A 26,297-nucleotide genomic window follows, 5' to 3' on the forward strand; every position below is an offset into this window, starting at 1 on the left:
GCCCATACATACCCTTAACCAATCAATGAGCAGAGTATAGACTTGTTCATCTGGTCAGACCACATGGCTCATCCAAGACAAAGGAGAAATAAGTGTAATTTCAGTTCCTGCATTCCTGCACATGCTCAGTACATTGATGACAGTATCCTAGCTACGTGTAGCTAACTAACTGACACAACATACACATATGCCACGTGGAAATCTCGGCCTACTAAATTTACATTTCCCTGAAATTCCACCACAATATAAGCACTAAAACGTTTGTTAAAGCAGAAACCATGATAGGGCACTAAATAAGCATTATATGGGATTACATATGTTCTCATTGGTCCACACCATGTCTGCGACTCCAAAGTGATTGATAATAAGGTCGCCTGGATGACTTGGTCACTTTAAGTGGGGCCGTGACGTCACTACATTTGAACGAATAAAAGACGCACCATTCAAGCGAGCAGCGTCTTGAACTATGCAGGGAAGCAACTTCTGTGTGTATATTGGCCCTCGTGAACCAGGAGGAGGAGTTGTTCGCCGTGCTGAATGGTTGGTATACAGGTTATTCTCTATTCAGGCCACGTGCAGCGCGACAAAGGGAGCAGCGCGGGCACATGGCTTAGAAACGTTTGTTACAATAGGTTTGCCAATGTAGCAACTCAAATCCTATGCTCAATGCATCAAATAATAGGTTTGTGTGGTCAGTAAGCACACTTTAGACAGGATTTAAACAAGACCCTTGCACACAAAACATGCTCCTGTATGCCTGAGATTCAACTGTGTCCCTTAAAATCCTAGCCCTACTATTCTCCCAGTGTTGACAAATTAATTTCTAATTTTTAAGTTATTCAACTGCATTTTGGTATCCCATCCAAATGAAAAATTTAAATAATAAAGAGCCCCAAAAGTCCAAGTGACAGTAGAACCCACGTTTCAGTGGTGGATTTCTGTTATATTACATGCCATCTACGTTCAGTAATTTCAACCAAAAGCAAAAGAAATGTAGTTTTTGCAATTTTCAAATATCACATACAATTACACACTAACAAGATTAATGAATTTTAGAATCATTTTTTCAAATATAAATAAGCAAACTGGGGCGTGTTAAGGTTTTTTTTTTATTAGGGTTCAAAAGAAAATACAATTATTTACTTTAAAAAAAAAAATACAGCCAGGGACACCCACCTTGCCTACCTGAATTATGCGGCTGCAGATATTTGTGTCCTCAACTTTATTATATGTAAATTAGTTCTAGTTTGAGTTATTTACATTATCATACCACCGTTTCCCAGGCTCCGTAGGCTTGCGAAGAAACCCTAGTTCAGCTTAACTCGGTCCCCCTACCTAGAGCACGCAAAAGCACCTATTTTAATTACCACAGCAAGCCAACGCACGCTCAGCCCACAACAATGACCTTCCACGTAGGCACATATTCCTCCCAGCACCATCACAAAGCTATTGAAGGCTTAATAGCTTATATAATACCACAAAAGCGCCTTACTTGAGCCTATGTTTAATGGCGAAGTCCTAATAAGCCACAAGGCACATAATGCCCAACACCCGCATCCCCCCACATACACATTTCTCAGACATGTTGTCGGAGAGCCTGGATACCTTAGCTAACAAAAAATACAAAATAGAGTTTGTTCAGTTATGTGAAGTATGTCAAGCTATTGTAACATACACTGCTCAAAAAAATAAACGGAACACTTAAACAACACAATGTAATTCCAAGTCAATCACACTTCTGTGAAATCAAACTGTCCAATTAGGAAGCAACTGAGTGACAATCAATTTCACATGCTGTTGTGCAAATGGGATAGACAACAGGCGTAAATTATAGGCAATTAGCAAGACACCCCCAATACAGGAGTGGTTCTGCTTGTGGTGACCACAGACCACTTCTCAGTTCCTATGCTTCCTGGCTGATGTTTTGGTCACTTCTGAATGCTGGCGGTGCTTTCACTCTAGTGGTAGCAAGAGACGGAGTCTACAACCCACACAAGTGGCTCAGGTAGTGCAGCTCATCCAGGATGGCACATCAATGTGAGCTGTCGCAAGGTGGTTTGCTGTGTCTGTCAGCGTAGTGTCCAGATTCTTCAGGTTACAACCGCTTCTGAAGAAGGCTGTAACGCCGAAACGCGTCAGGTGGCGATATTCTTGGTTGGACTTAATCTGTTTGATTTTATTTGTGATTTGTGTCTGAATAAATTATTTTCGAATTGATCCTGCATCCTGGGTCCTTTGGAGAGATTACCGTCTGGCACTACAGGAAGTATCCTGAATCCTAACAGATATCCACCAATATAGATGCTCTTCTCCGCTTTCCAGTCTGAGTCAGCTTTTAAGTGACTCAGATATATGTGAGTTTGACCAATAATTAGGTGTTTTATATTAGTTGTAACTATATTACCCTATGGTCTTTTTATCTCATTTTTTAGGAATATTCCCTATGAAGCTTTGGTAATTTTAAATGTATTAAGAGTGCTCTCACCATTTTATGTTATATTTTACTTTATTGAAAGATTTATTTACCAAAAATTTCAAAAGCAAATACAAGTGTACTGTTTTGGGACTATTGAACTCAAAACACATTTTAAAAATTGTTTTCTTATCTAAGCAAATAATCTATGTTTTTTTTTCCTATAGCGAAAACAAAATAAACTACAATGAACAATAAGAATACAACAAAAATGATTATAAAAACGGAATAAAATTTGCATTTCTTATTGAGAACAGCTGGACTACAATTCTGTAAATATAACTCTTAACCCTTTAAGACCGGAGGGCGTACAATTCCGTCCTTTTTTTAAGCGGCTCTAAACGCCGCTGGGCGTAATTGTACGCCCTCGGTTTTTTTTTCCCCCTCAGGAAGCCCCCCGCGGCACGTCCGCCCTCCAGCAGCCCCCCCCCCCAGCCTTGCGAGGACCTCACAATCACATGGCCGGTATAGCTGGCTCAGGCATTGCCAGCAGGGGGACTAACTGTAATGACAAATAAAATTTAAAAAAAGTTAAATAAAAAAATTAATTATATACTTAGATCATGATATGATATATATATATGATCTAAGTATATATATGTATATATATATATATATATACACACACATATACATACACACACATACACTGTCTAGGTGTATTTTACTATTAATATATATATATATATATTAATATCAAATTACACGTAGACTGATACTGATTAAATATATATATATATAATTATTGTTATATATATTTATATATAATATAAAAAAATAAATATGTAAATACGTAAAAAAAATAAAATTAAAAAAATCATTAAAAATAAATAAATAAAAAATAAATAGATGTGTGTTATTTCGTTCTAACTGTATTGTGATATTAATATATATTTATATCAAAATACACGTAAAACGAAATAATATATATATCTATATACATAAATATATACGTATATATCACTATATATATACACCTATATATAAATAAAAATACTTGAAAAAAATTATATATATATATATATATATACATATATATACACATATGTATATATATACATATATTAATTCTACACTTATATTTATGTCATATTTTTACATAATTAGGTATCCTAATTAATTACAATTAGCGGGACCTGCCTGACAACCCATGCCGAAAGTATAGGGAATTTAATTTGCTAGCACTATATTTAACCTAATAACTTTCCAAGACACCATAAAACCTGTACATGGGGGGTACTATTTTACTCGGGAGACTGAACACAAATATTAGTGTTTCAAAACAGTAAAATGTATTACAACGATGATATCGCCAGTAAAAGTGAAGTTTTTTGCACTTTTCACGCACAAACAGCACTTACACGGACGATATTATTGCTGCAATACTTTTTACTGTTTTGAAACACAAATATTTGTGTTCAGCGAAGTCTCCCGAGTACAACAGTACCCCTCATGTACAGGTTTTATGGTGTTTTCAAAAGTTACAGTGTCAAATATAAGGCTTGTCTTTCATTTTTTTCACATTAAAATTCGCCAGATTGCTTATGTTGCCTTTGTGACCCTATGGTAGTCCAAGAATGAAAATTACCCCTATGATGGCATACCATTGGCAATAGTGGACAACCCAAGGTATTGCAAATGGGGTATGTCCAGTCTTTTTTAGTAGCCACTTAGTCATAAACACTGGCCAAAATTGGCGTTTTTTGCATTTTTCACACACAAACAAATACTAACGCTAACTTTGGCCAGTGTTTGTGACCAGATGGCTACTAAAAAAGACTGGACATACCCCATTTGCAATACATTGGGTTGTCTACTATTGCAAATGATATGCCATTATGGGTGTAAATTTAATTCCTGGGCTACTATACAGTCCCAAAGGCAACGTAACCAACCTGGCGAATTTCAATTTCAAATGTAACGTGCTATATTTGACCCTGTAACTTCCCAAAACACGATAAAACCTGTACATAGGGGGTACTGTTTTACACGTGAGACTTCGCTGAATACAAATATGTGTATTTTATTGCAGTAAAAGCAAACATTATTATGACATTGACAGTTAAAATGTCATGTAGAACTAAAAAAATAACAAAATTTCTTATTTTCTCCCATTTTTTTCATATTAAATTATGTTTCATAGCTAAATGTTTGATATTAAATGAAAGCCCTGTTTCCCCTGAATAAAATTATATATAATAAGGTGGGGGTGCATTTAATATGAAAGAGGTGAATTACGGTTGGACAGACATATAGCGCAAATGCCAGGTTTTGTTTACGTTTTGTTTTGTTCACAACTTGTACATTTGGCTCAGTCCTTGAGGGGTTAATGGGTTATTTAACAACAACAACAACAAACCAGGATTTCAGAGATCTGAATTTCAAATTTTAGAGCAAAATTGGAACCCTATAAAAATAGTTGAGTGAGGAAAATGTTCTATTTCAGCTTTTTACCCTAAAAATCATATTTCTCTTGCCAATTCTCCACAATTCACATTTTGGCAAAATACTCCACCAAGGAGATTTGCTGACATCCAAAAGGGTGAACTTCTCTTCACATCACTGTGATCCTTAATCGTATACATTGAATAAAATCTAATTTATTTAAAAAAAGATATCGATAATTTGCTGAATTGATGCAACAGAGTTTTGCCGAGTGGTCTTGCACAGTATACCACTGACCCAGGAATGCTGAAGATACGAAAATCACAGGTAACAGTGACGGTGGCAAAGGCCAAGAAAAATTAAGTTGGCAAGGATTATCATTGTCTTGCTGATATCAGTGTCACTCCTGAGAAAAGATGCTGAGATCTTATCAAGTTCAAATGAAAAAAATATACATATATATATATATATATGATATGCTTTAGATATGTTTTCTCTGTAATGGCACAAGTTCAGCTAAAATCAACTTGAGATTTGAGCGGGGACCCACCGAAGAGCTGGCTAATTGAGCTGATGTACGTTCTCACCTCTCTTGCTACTTATCCCCCTCCCCGTTCATACAAGTACACCTTGACAACAAAAGGTTATCTTGATTGGACCCCACTGTCCCTTCAGAGCAATCTCTGGTTACATCATTTGCTGTATTAGATAATATGTTGACTTGCTGGCTCCCACAGCAGGTGGTCACTCAGTATAGTATTTAACTTGATTAAAGGACCACTCCACACCTCAAAAGCACTTCAGCCTTTTCACCCTCTGTTGACTCACGGCTGCCTATACAGACACACACACACTGCTCTGTGTATAATACAGGTACACATAATACAGATATTACTAGAAACAAACCAAGAGTCACAAAAATGCCACTACAAAATTGTGGCTTGCGCAAACCAAATCAGGGGGATCACATACACATTTTTTTAACTGAATGGGCTCTTAACTCAGCAGACATTATATTGTAGTGTGTATGTTTGAAAATGCATTATATAGTTATATTATGTGGCTTATACATTTGGTAATATTTATGCTGTGTGTACTGCAGAATAAAGAAATAACAAACTGTGCTTTTCTGTCTATTTCCTTGGCTCAATGACAACAATGTATATAAGTATATTTACATATATCCTCAGCTGTTGATAATTATTTATGGTAATCAGGAATCTATAATTGTACAACTTGAAATGATAAATATATACACTTCGCTAAAATCTCTGATAGTAAGTGGTGTGTGTGCATATATATGTGTTACTATGATCAAAGAACGAAATGCAGCTAGATAATGATATTTACTGCATAATGTAATATTAATTACAGTATTATAATGATTAGGGGGTACAATGTTTAAGCTATAAGAACACATATTTACTGCATTAAAGGGTTATCACCATATTTAGAGCAATTGTTTCATTCTATGACTATGTGTTGTTTGCTCTTACTATGTTAAATTCGTTATATAGTTTCCAGGTTCATATACAGTGTATGTGTCTCTCTTCATATAGTGTTATTATTTTGTATCCGTGTCTAGGCAGCAACCAAAAATAGTTATGTAAACCAAAAAATAAAGCCTTTTGACCTTTATTCCTCCAGTGTACGAAACAAGAACTTCCTGACAGATGAGCAGGGGATGTTATCATGTTGTACCCAGGACATACTTGGAAATTAGAGAAATCTCAATGTATCTTTCCTAAAAAAAATAATAATAATAATAATAAAATATTTTATAAATAAATAATGTATCTTAATAAAGTTGTGGACAACATTATGGGCAAAGTTTTATCAAAAGAACAATGAATTTATATTAAATTGATATTGGCAAGACTACATCACACTATGATCGATGATGAATATGTCACTGGTTCTATTTTTCACAATTCTCTATTACCCTTTGATCCACTCCCATCTCCTCCTATTGGCTGCTAACATGCTTTTTTCATCAGCCCTCATCTTACCTGCTATTGGGGTTATCGCTGTAATTGAACTGTACACTTTGATTGGTTGTCTCATATTAACTTGTGATTAATGCAGCTAAGCAAAGTTCTGTAAGAGACATCTAATGAAAGTGCATATTGAACAGATATCCCAGCAATATCAGGTCTGAGGAGGGTAATTAATAATAGACTACATTCTAGTTTGTTATGCATGCTCTTTATGTAACGTAATGCCCAAATGTATGTATCGGTCAGACCCCACACAGGGAACACCATAAAAATAGAAAAAATGAGGGCAGCGCAAACAATTGAAGATGTGCACACGAAGTGCTACAAAGAGATTTATTTACAAGGACATAAGGTGCAAACGTTTTGGGTTATCCCCTTTATCAATGCATGTCACCCTCTAAGATAAAGAAAAGAGCTGAACACTTTTTTTTCCTTTATAAGCTGGACATCATCACCATTATTGGAAAACATACGGTATTTCTCTGTGCATCGTTATTTTAAAGAAAATAGTCTTTACCTTCGGTTTATGTTACTGTACTACTATATATCTTTAATAAAAATATGAATTACAAGAAAACTTAAATATTAGTGTGTGAAACAACTAAAGCATTTCCCCTGTGTCCACAGGCAACAAAGGACACATCAGTCAGAATAAGTCAAAAATAACTACACAGTGCCAAAAATCATAAATGGGTACAGGAAGCACATTGCCCTCAGGACTATTGTAACCAGGCTCTTTCCATGAGAATTAACCTTGGTCGCTCCATGACAGCTGAATCAAACTTGCTTGAAGACAGAAGGACACTCAGTGTACCCATAAATCAACCTAAGACCGCCCAAATCCTGCAAACGACTTGGAGGAATTTTTAATATGGGAATCCAGAAGAATTTATAGTATATTAGTGGGAAATGGACTGAAAAGTATATTGAGAATTTTATCAATATGAAAAAAAAAAAAAAAAAGAGCAATATTATGGAGTGATATTACACTATTATTCTTATTATTTTACTATTTATATAGCGCCATCAGATTCCGTAGTGCTGTACACTACCATCAAAACATACTAATGCTACAGTTTTTGGTAATGAATATTGATAAATTGCAATATCCTATAATTCTGCTTTAAGAAGGATGGAGAGATATTTCTTCTAATTTAATCTAAAGGTGTGTTAGTTTTATATTATCTATACATGAAAGTACAACATATAATCAAGACCATTTCTTCCTGCTTAAGGTAGTAAAAGCATCATAACTATAGCCCATTGTAGTGGTTATGGTGCTAGGAGGTCCGATTTCCCAGTAATGGGCAAACTCTTTAGCATCGCTGGCAACACAGGAGCTAAACTTCTGTTGTTCAGCACTTCATAGCAAAACGAAGTCTCAAGGCACCATGATCGCTTTAAATCACTAAAGTAGCCACGGCGCTTGAAATAACCCTTTAATTTTGTTATTCCATTTAGATATGACTGATGACTGAGGTCCACCAATAGTCAAGTAACACAAAGAAACATTTCAGGAAAAGTAGGACATTAGCACTGGAAACTAAATTATGTTCTAGCGGTTTCTTTAGACATAAGGGCCGTAACATGAACTAGTACCTACCTTTACACAATAATAACTTAAAATGGAAAAAGGTTAGAAAAAAACCACGACAAAACTAATTCAACATTATTTTTTTTAGACTATAGAAATAATGTATGTGTTTCAACAATGGAGAGAAATGTGCTGCCATTCCTGCAGAAATTTATACCATCTATCCTGCAGAAATAGTCTTCTATTAACTTGATCTTTGTTTTATAATAATTTTATATTTGTAACACTCAAATAAATAAAATAAGTATAATCATGAATACATTTGTATATTACCTTGTTCTGTGTGTTTTTCCCCCATGTAATAATAGTAAATGAAAGACTTTTTCAAATGTATCGCTTTATAGCTTCAGTTAGATGATTCTACATTATTTCGCATTCCTTCCATGATCATTTAAAATGTCACGGCCACCTGGAAATATATTTCCGTAAATCAGTTTAATACAAGTAGATTAACAGCATTTTAATAAAACCAAGCTAAAGTAAGTTTATCTGAAATTACCATTTGAAAAAAAATAATCTATCAGTATTGCAATATGGAAGCCGCCATCTTGGAATCGCATCATTATATTCAAATCCACAATTATTGATAAAACAAGGTTGTGGAAACCACATGATGCAAGCCAGAATCTGTGATTTTCAGAGTAACAGCTATGATTCTGCTGTGCAGGACACAGGATTTCTTTTAAATTAAACTCTCATGATGCTCTGTGACCGAGGTTAGCAAGCAAACTTTCATATATACTTTTTTTTTATGAAAAAAAAAAATTTGAAAATGATTAAAGGACCACTATAGTCACCCAGACCACTTCAGCTCAATGAAGTGGTCTGGGTGCCAGGTCCCCCAGGTTTTAACCCTGCAGCTGTAAACATAGCAGTTTTAGAGCAACTGCTATGTTAACATTGCAGGGTTAATCCAGCCTCTAGTGGCTGTCTTCCTGACAGCTGCTAGAGGCACTTCCGCGACGCTCAATGCGAAAATCGCATTCAGTGTGCAGAACATCCATAGGAAAACATTGAGAAATGCTTCCTTATGGGTGTTTTTAATGCGCGCCCGGCTCTGGCTCCACTCGACGTCGGAGGGGGAGGAGATAAGTGGAGGATAAGAGGGGGATAAAGGTAAGTGGGAAGGGGGCCCTGAGAGTGGGGGACACCTAAGGATTATATAGTGTCAGGAAAACGAGTTTGTTTTCCTGACACTATAGTGGTCCTTTAAGCGCAAAGTATACAGGGTTTTATACTTCTTATGAAAGAGCCATGTAACTTCTAAAACAGAGCTGCAAAAAACAGAGAAATACTTTCTTCATGTCATAAGATTTGCTACTCTTGCTCGCTTTTCTTTAGCCATTTGCGTAGTTGAGAAAGTAATTTAAATCAAATGTATTGTTTATATACATCTCAAAATACATTTACTACATTTGAAATGTTTCCATTGCATTCAATAACTCTGCACATAACTGTAAATTGTATTGATGTACAGCACTTTAAAAGGACACTATAGTGTCCTTTTTGCAGCTCTGTTTTAGAAGTTACATGGCTCTTTCATAAGAAGTATAAAACCCTGTATACTTTGTGCTTAAAGGACCACTATAGTGTCAGGAAAACAAACTCGTTTTCCTAACACTATATAATCCTTAGGTGTACAGCACTTTAAAAGGACACTGTAGTGTCCCTTTTGCACTTAGTGCTGCAATGTAAAACCAGGGCTCAAGTCCTGCAGGAACGCATGGGAACGGCGTTCCTGCACTTTTTCCAAACCAGGAACGCCGTTCCTGCTAGTGATCCTGCAGGACCTGCCCTGCTACCTGCACACAGGGACCATCACACTCTGTGTTCCCTCTCCGTCTCTAACTCTCGCGAGACCCGCGGCTGTTAGGGCGTTGCCACGGGTTACCATGGCAACGCTCCGCACAGGCGAGTCTCGCGAGAGTTAGAGATGGAGAGGGAACATAGCGTGTGATGGCCCCTGTGTGCAGCAGCTGCCTCCCTCCACCGGACCACCAGGCGATCTCCCCCTCCCTGACAAGGTAAGAAGCAGGGAGGGGGTAATAAAACAAAAATATATAAACACATAAAGTTAAAAAAAATGCTTCTCCCACCCATCATCTAACACACACACACACACACACATCATCCAGCACACACACACCCACACACACACACACATCATCCAGCACACACACACACACACACCATCCAGCACACCATCCAACACACACACACATCATCCAGCACACACACACCATCCAGCACACACACACACATCATCCAACACACACACCATCCAGCACACATCATCCAACACACACACACATAATCCAACACACACATACATAATCCAACACACACACACCATCCATCACACACACACACACACACATCATCCAGCACACACACACACATCATCCAGCACACACTGCATTCATATACACAATCTGCACTTACTACAAACACACTACATTCATTATACACACTATGCACTCATTACAAACACACTACATTCACTATACACACTCTGCACTCACTACAAACACACTACATTCACTATACACACTACATGCACTTACGACAAACACACTACATTCATTATACACACCCTGCACTCACTACAAACACACTACACTCACTATACACACTCTGCACTCACTATACACACTCTGCACTCACTATACACACTCACACTACATACACTGCATTCATTATACACACTCTGCACTCACTACAAATACACTGCATTCATTATACACACTCTGCACTCACTACAAACTACATTCATTATACACACCCTGCACTCACTACAAACACATTACATTCACTATACACACCCTGCACTCACTACACACACACTGCATTCATTATACACACTCTGCACTCACTAAAAACACACTACATTCACTATACACACTCTGCACTTACGACAAACACACTACATTCATTATACACACTCTGCACTCACTACAAACACTACATTCACTATACACACTCTGCACTCACTACAGTCACACTACATTCACTATACACACTCTGCACTCACTACAAACATACTACATTCATTATACACACTCAGCACTTACTACAAACACACTACATTCATTATACACACTCTGCACGTACTACAAACACTACATTCATTATACACACTGCACTCACTACAAACACACTACATTCATTATACACACTCTGCACTCACTACAAACACATTACATTCACTATACACACTCTGCACTCACTACAAACACACTACATTCACTATACACACTTTGCACTCACTACAAACACTACATTCATTATACACACTCTGCACTCACTACAAACACACTACATTCATTATACACAATCTGCACTCACTACAAACACACTACATTCATTATACACAACCTGCACTCACTACAAACACACTGCATTTATTATACACACTCTGCACTCACTACAAACACACTACATTCATTATACACACTGCACTCACTACACACACTTCATTCATTATACACATTCTGAACTCACTACAAACACGCTACATTTATTATACACACTGCACTCACTACAAATAGACTACATTCATTATACACACTCTGCACTCACTACAAACACACTACATTCATTATACACAATCTACACTCACTACAAACACACTGCATTCATTATACACACTCTGCACTCACTACAAACACACTACATTTATTATACACACTGCACTCACTACATTTATTATTCATACTCTGCTTTCACTACAAACACATTACATTCATTATACACCCCCTGCACTGCACTATATGCATAGGGGAGTAGAAGGGGGGCGGGAATCTTGGGTGAGTACCCACACTTTTTTCCCCAGGACTTGACCCCTGTGTAAAACATTGCTGTTCCAGATAACTGCAATGTTTACATTGCAGCTCTACGTCTGCCTTCAGTGGACAGTCACTAGAGGGCTTCTGGAGTACAAACGGACTTTTGGTCCGTTATCTTACACTGGACATCCTCACGGACATCCAGCATCAGATTTTCCCCATAGGAAAGGATTCAATAATGCTTTCCTATGGGGAGGTCTAATGCGCACACGGCCATTGTTGCTCATGTACGTTAGGTCTTCCCCGCTGGATGACATCGGCAGGAGCGTGGGTGGAGCCGGACCCATTGCCGAGGGACATCGGCGCTGAATTCAGGTAAGTGGCTGAAGGAATTTTAACCCATTTAGCCCCGTGGGCAGGTTGGGCGCGAGGGAGGGGGGCACTCCAGGAGCCTGTAGTTCCAGGAAAACGGGTTTGTTTTTCTGGCACTATAGGATCCCTTTAATAAAGTGATACACAATATCATTTCATTGCTTTGAGGGTTTGTGATATATTCATGCATTCTAGTTTACTGTGAGTTGTAATGCTGACAATGTAAACTTAACATGTTGATACATATAAGATATTGAAATTTGCTTCTTAGTTTTATTGTTGTGGGGCACTGTGATGAACTCATAAACCTTGCACATGTTTGTACTGAGTACTTAAAAAAGTGAGATAGCTCATTAGGTATGGCTGCATCACGAAAATAAATAAACATATATATGTATTTTTATTTATTTTATTATATTTATTTTCACACATATATAATCCTAAATTGAAGACCAAAATGGCTTCGCAATTGGTTAAAGAATGAAATGCAATTCATTCTTTAATGAGTAAAACCATGTGCGTTTTATCCTGACAATTAAAAACAGTTCTATTATATCCTTTTAGATATTCTTAGAGAGCCTATTGATATTGTAACAATAAGTTCATATAGCCTTCATTCTTATTTAGAGAATGTTATAAAGAACAGCTTTAAGAAAAATATATTTTTTTAAATTTACTGCTACCACTAATAATAACACCGTATTCCTATAACATTGAAATAGATCATCTTAATTTTATGGGATATTGAATATTGTGTCAAAGTGATATAACCAAACAGACATTTTAACGCATAACTCAAAATAATTGTAAACCTTCATTAATGACTAGACAGTTGTCTTCGTGCATAGGCAAAGGAAAAAAATAAAAATAAAGTAACAACACACTAAAGGAAACTGGTTCAGTGTAAGTCTGCAACCTATATCCATATATGTTTATCTATAATCGGAGGATAATTCAATTAGACATTTCAGGCAATTTAAAGATTCCTGTAGTGTCCAGCATCACAGTTTGATCTGCTAGATGGTAAACTAGAGTTGACAGCTCCAACAGTGGAAGGAATACTTCTAGTTCCAAATAAGTAAATATCATCCCTAATCATCAATGTATCTTGGAGTGACTGGTTTTTCAGTAACATGTATTGCCGTGTTCAAAAAAGCAGAAGCCACACTCACTGCACTAGAAATATACCCAACTCAGCATTAATGGACAGTGAGAAAGTAGAAGGGCAGTTATCGAGTTTCTAGTGAACTCTTATTACGGGAAGAATTCTTTTTTATGGGATGGCTAGGAAGGTTGAAACGTTTTATTTTTCTTAATCTGTACAGTGTGTTTTCATCTTTTTTGTAAAAAAAAAGAAAAAAGAAAACAGATAAAAACAGCAACCCAAAAACCTCAACTGACAACTGTGGGTATGCCGGTCTGTATTTAAAGGTAGAGTCAAAACACAAAAAATATTACACAGAATTGTTTCAGACCAAACTACAATTTGTCCAAATTTGGACCAATAATGTGAAACACCATATCAAAGACCAAACAAATTCCACAGTGCTGCACATGTTCCCAATAGAAAGAAAAAAGGAGTAGGAGAATTTATTTATTTTTTTAAATTCCCAGGTCCCCTTAGATCGCTCTGAAAAGGGGAATTTACCCACCTTTTGTCCCGCTGCTGGCCCCATCTAAAAAACTCCATGACTGAGATCATCAATTTTGCATACCAGGAGTATCCCACAAGACTTGACATTTTGGAGATGCTCTGATCCAGTTGTCTAACCATCACTACTTTTGTACTTATCAAAATCTCTCAGATCTCATTTTTCCTGTTTTCAACGCATGAAATTAAAGAGCTGACTGTTCACTTGCTTCCTAATATATTCCATCCCTTGACAGGTACAATTGTAACAATATAACCAATCTTACTCACTTTACCTTCCAGTGGTTTTAATGTTGTGGCTGATCAGTGTATATCTCTATATATTTTATATTAAATAAACATAGAAACTTTTTTCTGCTTCTCCTGGTTTTCCCCTCTGTTACTTATTTTGCTTTATCTGTGAACCAAATGTTGGGAAATTATTCTATCAGTGTACTGAAAAATATATACATGATTTTATGTATTATATTTTGCACTACATTGATTGGCCCATTTTCTGCTCACTTTTTTGTAATTATGATTCGCCTTCCAAATTGAAATCTTGGTTGAAACTGATTAAATCTTCTATTTCCCCCCCAAAAAAAATACATTGAAAGAAAATTTGGGTTGGCTTAGTACTTGCAGTACACAAGTATAAAAAATACTTCATTTTAATAAAGTGATTTGAAGGCTGCCCTTGCTCCTCTGTTTTTGAAAACTGTGCTGTTTGTAAAAAGCTACACGGTTTAGATTTTGGAATTCCCATGCCTCTAGTGTCAAACTTCAATAATTTAATTATGTTTACTGCTGGATTAAGTATGCTGCTGTTGGACAGTGGGTGTAAATCCAATGTTTCTCTGTGAGAAGTATTGAAAATATTGGTGGCAATAGTCACATGTGTCTGCAGTGTTTCTTTATAAGAAACAGCTAGACAAAAGTCATTAAACGTAATGACATCACAGTAGAAATATATCTAGACATAGTGAGGTGGGAGAGCGCAGCCGAGCGCCGGTCTGATGGAATGTCTTGCTGGCATCATAAACATACTGTCCATGAAGCCGGCATAGTGGCAGGGCTGGATGGAGCTCTAGCTCAGCTGACCATGGCCAAAATACGTCCACTGTTCTGGTGCTCTCTCCTAAACTCCTCTTCAGCAGCACTAGGAGGAAGTGATATTACATCATATCACTTCCTCCCAGTGCTCTATGAAAGATGCATGGGAAGGAGATCCTCTATTAAAGGGACACTCCACTTTTAAATAAATTTTAAAAAGCCCCCATTCATGATGGCCTGAATCAAGGCGCTGTACTCACGACCGACAGCGTGAATTTGCATAAGCAGGGCCTTCACCGACCCCTTCCCGATAAGAAATGGGACCAAACAGGGCTGCCCCCTTTCACCCCTGCTTTTTGTGCTGGCCCTGGAACCATTTTTTAATTCAATCCGCAACAATCCAAACATCCCAGGGTTAGAGGCAGGGAGGGGGAAACACTCCGTGGCAGCATACGCGGATTATCTCCTGTTCTTCGTAACCGAGCCAGAAACCTCCATGCCAGCAATCATGGAGGAATTCGACACATATGGGGAGCTATCGAACTTCACTAAATCCACGATCCTTAATGTCTCTGTCCCTAAACACAGAGCAACAACCCTGAAACGGGGTCTCCCGTTTCAATGGTCCGATACCTCCCTGAAATACCTTGCCGCGGTGATCACAAAAGACCTCACCCAATTATACGCGGCCAATTTCCAGCCGCTGCTGAACTCTCTACAGAAAGATCTTAAGGACTGGGAAAAGCGACGTCTCTCATGATTCGGAAGGGTGGGAGTGCTCAAGATGAATATCCTGCCGCGGTATTATACCTGTTCCAGGCCATTCCCGCCGCCATTCCGGAGGCCTTCTTCGCCTCTCTTAGATCGATGGCCTTCAGGTTCACCTGGCAGAAACTGAGGGCGAGGATAAAACACTCACACTTCCGAAAGCGAAGGGAGGCCTGACCTTGCCAGATTTTAAAAAGTATCACAGAGTCACACATATCCAAAAGGATAACAAGGAGTGACTAAACTCTGGAAAGACATAGAGACAGCACAAGTGAGTAGACCGATTTCGGTCCTCCCTTGGCTAGACCACCACCAAGGCAGACAACTGGCGGCCCCACACCCCCTTAATAAAAGCAACCATGCAGGTGTGACACGCACTGGCCATACCGCTCTCACTCACCACCACACCATCCCCACTGCTTCCTCTGGTCCACAACGGGGCCTTCCCACCAGGGATGGAACCAAGGACATTTGTCCATCTATTGTGACATGGCATACCAAGACTCTGCCATGCCATCGACAACTAGACATAGCATACCAAGACACTAGAGACCATGACAGGGAACAATACTAACTCATTCATGCTACATTTTAGGTACCGACAACTGGAAGGGTTTACACAAACAATCCTCCAAACCAACAACCCTGCAAGACCACTAACAACATTCGAGGAGATATGCATGGACCCAGACCCAATGACAAAAGGCCTCTCCACGCTCTACGGCATGCTCATGTGGATGAGGAGACTACCGCCACCAAGCTTCATGGGGAGATGGGAGGTGGCCCTGGGCACCACATTTACACCTGACCAATGGGACAAAATATGCACTCTCTCCCTACACTGCGCACCATCTAGCGGGACACAGGAAATGGCCTACAATATCTTAGCCCTCTGGTTTAGAACCCCGTACCACACACACATATATGACCCCACGACTGACGACTTATGTTGGAGATGCACAAGACACACAGGCACCTACCTCCACATATGGTGGGAATGACCACTCATTAAGCCATACTGGGAGTCCATCTACACAATCATTAAGAGATTCTCTGACACCCCACCACCCATGAACCCTGCAACATTCCTCATCCACCACACCACGACAAAGGCATCAGTTTACAAAATATCCATGACAACCAGAATACTTAACGTGGCCAAAAGCCTAATCCCTCTTTACTGGAAAAAACTAAATGCACCCCCCCTAGGGCTGAGGTACCAACGCATGGTAGAACTTAGGGCACTGAAGGAGCTCTCCCTAATGGCAGAGGGGAAGGCACAGACATAGACATACATGACGATCTGGACACATTGGATCTTGACTACCGAATGCCCAGACTTCCAAGACATGTTGCGCTGACTGAAGAGCCACGGACAAGACATATGACGGACAAGAAGGAAAGAACGAAACCTCCCCCCACCACACACACACCCCCCCCCCCTTTGCCGGGAGCCCGCAGGCCGGGAAACGACACTGCAGACAAGACAAGAGGAGGAGGTGAGATAACACAGATAGGCAACCCTGAGCCCAGAACAAAGGGAAGCGCAAATTATAAGTTAACGGAAAAGGGGAAATGGGGAAAACACACCATTAACAGAGATATGAGAGACGCCTGTCAGGTAACTTCACGACAGCAGAGAAAAACACCACTCCTAACAGACAGGCAAACAACAGACTAACCGCCCACAACGAACCCCTGCCCAAACCAACACGACATAGAGGAGGCACGGGAACACAGGTCATAAACTACTGCCACAGGCACCAACAGACCCCAGTAGCTAAACCGCATCACCTTCCCCCCCTCTCATGTAAGGTGAAACTTACCTTTAGCAATCATGCTAATTATGGAAAACTCCCATCACGATAGAGAAGGAATAAAGGCCATAATCACTGGGGATTAAAGAGCTCTGCCTATCTGTACGTATATGCTATAGGACCTGCGAGTCCAACAGACAGTTGTTATAGGAGTTTTATGGCGGCTTGCACGTCACCAATGCTTATCACTGAAACCTTGCGTGTCCACAATGTTGGTTTATCCCACAAAATATTGAAAATACTGAATAAAAATATATTCACAAAAATATTTTTTTTAAAAGCCCGGTTTAATAGATATACATGCATGAAAACATGCATGCATTTAATTATGCATTTTCCTCTGGGGTTATATCTAAAACAGCTAGCAAAACCTGCCGTCCTCTTGTCTGCTGCATTTGCAAGTCCTCCTTTTCTAACCCCGCCCAGACTTTCTGTGGCTGTCCAATCACAGACTTCCCAATGCAGCTCAATGAGAAGTCTTTGAGTTTAGCGCCACTGAGCTAACCAAACCTGGAAGTAACAGGATCTGTTTTCTGCTTGAAAGTCAGGGGGGTGTAACAAGGTTAATTTATAAAAGTGTCAATTTATATTAAAATCTGCACATTTTACTAAATGAAAAAAATAGCACACACTCTTCAAACATAAAGCTTTTCAGCAAGCTAAAGTACTTTAGAGCTCTGGAGAGTCCATTTAACTGCACACACAGCATCAAAACTATCTCCTCTGGTCCAAAGAACAGCCACCCTCCTGTGGTGATATGGTAAGTCAAGAGGTAGGTGGCTGAAAATGTTATGGAGTTGAATATTTTTTTTGCAAAAGCCTTCATGAATCTTTATCTCCTTAAGGACTGCGGACCTACTAGGTACGTCCAACAAAAATTGTTGCACTTACCTGATTGCCGTCATTCCCCCGCCGGCAATCGGTGTTATTGCTAGTCTGGGGGGGACTGCCTGACAGCCCAGACAGTCCCCCCTCGGCAAATTAGGTCCCTGCGGGCCATGTGATCGCTCTGAAAGTGCAATCACAGGGCTGCAATAGGGGTCCATAGTGCTGCCTGCAGGGGGACTGCCTAAACTGACAGGCAGTCTCCCTGCTTCTGTTAAAATAAAATAAAAAATGTTAATAATAAAAAAAAAGAATATATATATGTATGTGTGTGTATGTTATTGTAATACATATATTAATATACATATATACATATGTAACACATATAATAATATAAAAATACACTTGTAATTATAATTACACTTGTAAAATAATTATATATATTGTATATATATATATATATATATATATATATATATATATATATATATATATATATATATATATATATTATAAAATATAAATAAGTAAATAAAAATGAAACATTTTTAAAATAAGACATTTAGAAAAATAATTATATATACACCAGTCAAGCCATAAGACTTATTTTTCCCACAGAAATCACAAATTAGCTTAAAGGACCACTCTAGTGCCAGGAAAACATACTCGTTTTCGTGGCACTAGAGGGCCCTGAGGGTGCCCCCACCCTCAGGGACCCACTCCCGCCGGGCTCTGGGGGGAGGAAGGGGTTAAACTTACCTCTTTCTCCAGCGCCGGGCGGGGAGCTTTCCTCCTCCTCTCCTTCTTCCTTGCGACGTCATCGGCTGAATGCGTATGCGCGACAGGAGCCGCGCTCGCATTCAGCCGGTCGCATAGGAAAGCATTTACAATTCTTTCCTATGGACGCTTGCGTGCTCTCACTGTGATTTTCACAGTGAGAAGCACGCAAGCGCCTCTAGCGGCTGTCAATGAGACAGCCACTAGAGGTTTTGGAGGCTGGATTAACCCTCAGTATAAACATAGCAGTTTCTCTGAAACTGCTATGTTTATAAAAAAAAAAAGGGTTAATCCTAGAGGGACCAGGCACCCAGACCACTTCATTAAGCTGAAGTGGTCTGGGTGCCTAGAGTGGTCCTTTAACAAAGAATCAAATTTTTGCCTCATTCCATTTTAAACATGTCTATGCTTTTCTGTATACAACAGCTTTGAAACACAACTGTATTTTGATAATATATATATATTTCTATCAAAATACACTTAGAATGAAATTATATATATGTATATATAAATAAATAAAAATAATACGAAATATATATATATATATATATATATATATATATCCACATCCATATACATAAGTACATAAATAATTTCATAAATCTACACGTAGACTTCAAATATATAAATATGTATATATATTTAGATTCTACGTGCATATTTATGAATTTATTTATGTACTTATGTATATGGATATATATATATATATATTTATATATATATAGAAAAAGATCGTTCAGATAGCACTCTCAGGACTATATAGAAGAATAAAACTTAACTTTTAATAAACCTTACAAAAAATCAACGTTTCAGTCTGTTATACACAGACTTTCATCAGGACTTTCATTTATTTTTTTTTTTGTTTATATATATATAAATATATATATTTCGTATTATTTATATATATATCTATATATATTTAAATTCTACTTGCATATTTATGTAATATTTTTACATAATTATGTAATTTTATTATTTGCAATTTGAGGGACCTGTCTGACAACCCAGGCCGAAAGCCCAGAGAATTGAATTTGCTAGCACTGTATTTAACCCTGTAACTTTCCATGACACCCTAAAACCTGTACATGGGGTTTTACTTGGGAGACTTCGCCGAACACAAATATTAATGTTTCAAAACAGTAAAACATATCACAGCCATGATATTGTCAGTGAAAGTGACGTTTTTTGCATTTTTCACACTCAAACAGCATTTTCGGGTGGCGGGGCCTGACCGTCTAACTGAGCGGACGCAAGAGACAAGGGCTCCTCACAAATTTCTCTATAATCGGTGTAAATCCTACAAAAATAAGACAAATACGACTCTGGAGCACACCCAGGGCTGTCAGGGATACCTCGAGCACCGATTGGGGCAATCACGAGACACTGACTAGAAGCTCTGGTCCAGCAACCTTGCGGCCTGGCGCGGTTTCGGCTGGGAGTGGCGGCCGACATCCTAAGCAGAGCCGAACAGGCTTAACTGCGGCGGAGCCCTGTACCCCCTCCCCCCCCCCTTTGGACCGGTGGGGGTTATCCCGGTCCCCACCTCTACTGCTGCTGATACTCTCCAGCACTTGACTACCACAGGAGAGCTACTCCAGAATCACACAGAGATTGCCTAACGGTGGGGAACAAGATGGCGGACGCACTTGTCTTAGAGACACGAGACCAGGCCCCACACCAAACGGACTCACCTGACAAAAGCGGCACTCTCTCAGACCGTCTAGAGGCAGTCTTCAACCGCTGGTGGGCTGCCTTGGAGAAGAGGACAAAGCAAGCAACCTCAGATATGGTCCCCCAGGTGGGGGAAAAACAGCGACGCAAGGAGAGAATTGAGAAGCACCTCACAAGCGAATCGATGCCGCCGCCGACGGCATACCCCACTCCACGCCTTCATGGGGTTAAGGCCACCAGGCGACCGACTCCCAGACCACGCAGACAAAAACACAGGCCGCACAGAGCCTCTGACATTCTCCCTGATGGGAAGGACTTTGCCCCCAAAGGGGCTCGAGGCAAAATGGCGCCGACTCCGACGCATGCCTGGGGCAAGAGGGTTGCCTGGCTGCGCATCAGCAGTACCACTCCTTGTGAACTGTACACTAGCAAAAACAGCGTGGAGAGAATTGGAGCAGAGAAGCCCAGACTGGAGTTATGAAACCTGACTCACCCATGCGATACCTGCTTCCCTGCAGCACTCCCCGCCGTCAATCTCACCAGCCCTCACTCCCAGCACACCTGTCTAGGTTCCAGGGGCGGCATAGGCTGAACAAAGAGGACTGTGTTGGGGACCGGTTCTGACTCAGACCACCCACAGAAGAAGAGACCATACAGACGACAATCAGATAATTATATAAGCTTCTGTGCCTAGTTGCTCAACCTTCTTCTTAGATTTAGTAATGTTCAGGGGGGCAGTTATTTCTCTACTTGATTTAAAGCGACCAGTACTTAAACCAGCTAGCTAGGCATGCTAATCTGTGTAAAGGATCCTTCTGTTTACATCATTTTAATGCACATCTTAGCAAGATAACATCTGAGACCTTATCCAGCCTAATCTCGGTACCAGCAAATGCATCTAGTTAACTTTACCATGTCTAGCCAGATAAACAGCCAAGTATGACATGCTTTTGTTTTATAACCTGACTATAGTGCTAAGACTGTTATTCTCTGTCTCCAACGGTGTAATACAGGATTTTGTGAGAATGCATTTCAGTTAACAGCCAGATTGGCTGCCTAATGCTTGAAATTAATCCTGCCTAGCCAATCAACTAGCTTGAGCTTACAACGTTTTAGTTAGTATGTTTGTGAACCTTAATATGTCACTAACCTGTTTTGTCTCTTGGGGAAAAAAAATGTGTGGTTAATTTATGCCATGACTATGTATGCCATTGAAACGCCTGTAAACGCTGTCGTGGCGCTACAGGTCTCTCTGTTATATAATAAATTGCACAAGAAAAATAAAGAATTAAAAAACAAACAAAAAAAACAGCATTTTCACTGATGATATCATTGTGGTGATACGTTTTACTGTTTTGAAACACTCAGATTTGTGTTCAGCGAAGTCTCCAGAGTATAAAAGTACCCCCATGTATAGGTTTTACAGTGTTTTAGCAAGTTACAGGGTCAAATATAAGGCTTAATTTTCACATTGAAATTTGCCAGATTGGTTTTGTTGCCTTTGAGAGTGTATGGTAGCCCAGGAATGAGAATCACACCCATGATGGAATTCCAGTTGCAAAACAAGACAACCCAAGGTATTGCAAATGGGGTGTGTTCAGTCTTTTTTAGTAGCCACTTAGACACAAACACTGGCCAAAGTTAGCGTTCATAATAGTTTTTTACATTATTCAGTTAAAAATGTTTTACTGTAAATCATAGATGCTTTACAATGTTTATTCGATTGTATAATTTTTATGAAGTGACAGTTCCTCTTTAAAGAGGTTCTGTGATGTTTTAAGAAAATAAAGAGTTTTATTTTGTGCGTATAGTAAGGTACAAAAAGAAGTATCGCTGGTGAACTCGCAGTTTCCCGCTGGTCCAACAGTAGTTTTACATTAAATAGCACTATAACAGAAATATCTCTAACAGCTGGTACGCTTCATTAGATTAGATTAATGCATTCTTGTAAAACTTTACAGGACATCGACCCTATCATCAAGTCGTCAGTCTAGGTGTGGGAACAGGAACCCCTAATTAGGGATATGCTCTGATTTCCTTGGGTTAATTCTCTGCTCTAGTATTGCTAATTCTCCGCTCTAGTATGGCGGGGGCCTCACTGCCCAGTGCATTGTGGAGGGGCGTGAGCAATATGCGATTTATCATCTGAAACCGAAAGACCAGTCAGTCCAGGTTGCTTGTAGAAACTATTGTGGTACATGTAGTGTTGATACCAGTGGGCAAGATAATGTATAGTCATTTAATTAGGAGTGTGCACCTATCCCCTACACTATCTCTGAAAGTGTGCGGGTGGGGCAGGTACAGTCCTTGTCCACCCGTTCAGGCCACTTCCTATTTCCCTAACCCAGTCTCTGCACTGCTTCCGTATCCCGAAGGGCACTGAACGTTGGTGAAATATATTGCCTGTTCCCTTACTCCCTTCCCCCAGACATACCATCCCATATCCGAGTTGCAGTGGGCCGTGAAGAGCGGCAAGGCGGGCTGGTCGATATTCAATTCAATGTTAAAAAGGTATATAGTAATAAAGAGAATATGGAAAACAAGACATGAGGGAATGTTAAATTCAATAGGTAAATAGGATGAGTAATTGAAGGGTAAAGTTGCTAGGGCACTCCCTGTGGGCTCCCCCCTCCGCGTTCAATGAGCCTTCTAGACACCCCGGTATATGATCCCCGCTGCCATCGCACTTGTCGCTGTTGTTTGTGATTGATGCCTGCACTGATTCCAGTGCCTTGATCTTTTCCACCCTCTCCATCCATTGTTCCAACGAGTCGTGGGTTGCTTCCAGTGTGCAGGGATCAAGGATTTTGCAGAATTCAGCAGATGCCTAAGTATCGATTTCTTTTAGGTACCGATTAGGAGAGGCGTAGAGTGTAGTAACATGTTGGCCATGTCCAGCGGGACGTCCTCCCCCAGAATGTCTTTAATCTGACCACTGACCGCTACTCAGAATGCTCTAATACCCCCTCTCCAAAGATACCCATTGTCCTTGACTCAAAGCCACATGCCAGTCTAAGATTCTCTGGAGGACAGTCGCTTGATGGTACTTGCGAAGGTCGGGTTGGGCGAGGCCACCCCATGAGCGGGATAGGCATAAAGGTCATGTCTCAGCCGGGGTCTCTCACCCTCCCCCCCATACATTTGTAAAATGGAAGATCGTAGTGTAGAGAAAATGTTTTCTGAAGAGCTGTTGGCACCGTCTGATACAAGTAAAATAACCTGGGTTTCATTTTGACAACCGCAATACGTCCAAGCCAGGAGAGTGTTGTGGATTTCCAATGTTTCAGATCTAGTTAAATTTGCCGGAGAAGCGGTGCAAAGTTCCAGTGATAGAGGTCGGCTAGGTATCTAGATACATATATCCCCAAATATTTAATCTGGGTGTCGCACCATTTAAATGGGAAGTTCGCTTTTAGTTGGTCCTATTCTATTATTGAGATATTGAGGACTTTGCATTTTGCCAAATTGAGTCCAGATAACGCCCCATATTTCGCAATCTTGGCCATCAAACCGGGTAGTGTGGTTTTGGGGCAAATCAAATCAAATAAAAAAACTGAAGGTCATCACCGTATGCTGCAATTTTGTCGTGGTGACCTTGCCATTCAAAGTCATTAATGTCCCTGTTCCTCCATAATACGTTTCGCAGAAGCGGTTCGAGGGTCAGTGCGAACAACAGAGCGGAGATTGGGCACCCAGGCCTAGTCCCATTACGGATATGAAAGCAGTGCGTGAGAGCTCCATTGACACAAAGCCGAGCTGTATAGCCCCTCAATCCAGGTCAGAAGACTAGGCCCAAAACCCATGTCTTGAGGGTTACCGCGATCTCCGGCATCTCACAGGGTATACAAGAGTGGAGATTGGGCACGCAGGCCTAGTCCCATTGCGGATCTGAAAGCAGTCCGTGAGAGCCCCATTGACACGAAGCTGAGCTGTATAGCTCCTCAATCCAGGTCAGAAGACTAGGCCCAAAACCCATGGTTTCGGAACACCTCCAGCATGAAGGTCCAATCCACCCGGTCGAGAGAAGCAATAAGGGGAGGCCCTGTCGCTGGGCTAAATGTTGTATGGTCAATAGTCACAGGGTACTATCCCTCGCATCGCATCCGGGAATGAATCCTTTCTGGTCCGGGTGTATTCAGTTTGGTAGGACATGGCACAACCTGGTGGAGTGGACCGTCGTAAATAGCTTAACATCCATGTTCAGGAGCGGGATCGGCCGGTAGCTCCCACAGATCGCAGGGTCCTTTCCCGGTTTGAGCAGCACAGGTATCGTGGCTGCAAGGGATTCCAGGCAGAATCGGCCCCAGTCTATCAAGTGGTTGAAGGCTTAGGTAAGATCCGGAATAAGAAATTTCACCATATTTCTTGTACTATTCTAGTGTTAGACCATCAGGCCCAGGTGCTCTACCTGTCTTCGCAGATTTAATCGCTAGTTTGACTTCTTCCTCAGAAATAGGGGAATCCAACTGTTCTGCGTCCGCTGGGGAGACGTACTCCAGGGGGAAATCGTTGAGATATCGCTGTGTTCGTTGAGTCATGTCTTGAGGGTTACCGCGATCTCCGGCATCTCGCAGGGTACACAAGGACGAGTAGAATTGCTCAAATTCTTTCACGATGGCTGTAAGGAGTTGTGACGTTCTTCTGGAGCGCAACTTTATTCTGTGTTCATTGTTTAACTTTTGTTGGCCGCACAACATGTGAGCGAGGAGCCTACCTCCTTTGTTGGCGTGGATATAATAGAAATTTGTTAACCGAATGGCTCGTTACTGTCGTTGGGTGAGGAGCATCACCAGTTGTCTCCTAGCATCGAGTAACTCCTTATAGACCAGGATGCGCCCATTTGCTCTCCCCTGTAGGCCCGCAGCCTCCCAAGTACCCCTGGCCCAGTCACGGCTCCCCCGCTACCTGTGAACATGCTGCAAGTGACAGTCGCAGGCCTCAGCTGTCGTGCTGTAATTTTCTGTCCCCTGGGTACCTGTGTGAGTCGTGTAAGTGCGGTATGTCTCTGCCATCTCCGCTATGCTGGGTCAGCAGGGTTCAAGTGCGCCAGGGCCTGGGACAGGAGCATGGGCAGTAGAGGGCGGGGTCTTCTTGTGGTTACTTTTCAGCTATCGTTGGATGAGCCGTCTTCATGGTGAAGGACTCATCTG

General features: G+C 40.3%; 1 protein-coding gene across 1 annotated transcript in view; it reads left to right on the top strand.

Annotated features, from left to right (window-relative positions):
- The window catches only part of PRIMA1 (proline rich membrane anchor 1), a 62,898-nt gene extending 54,943 nt beyond the window's left edge, over positions 1-7,955 (top strand). The window contains exon 5 of the mRNA XM_063440290.1: positions 7,483-7,955. Within this exon, the coding sequence (XP_063296360.1) occupies positions 7,483-7,510 (28 nt within the window). The 3' untranslated portion in view covers positions 7,511-7,955. The remainder of the gene's footprint in view (positions 1-7,482) is intronic.
- Positions 7,956-26,297: the final 18,342 nt, after the last annotated feature.

Source organism: Pelobates fuscus, chromosome 13 (assembly GCF_036172605.1).
Source record: "Pelobates fuscus isolate aPelFus1 chromosome 13, aPelFus1.pri, whole genome shotgun sequence".
In the NCBI taxonomy this organism is placed as follows: Eukaryota; Metazoa; Chordata; class Amphibia; order Anura; family Pelobatidae; genus Pelobates; species Pelobates fuscus.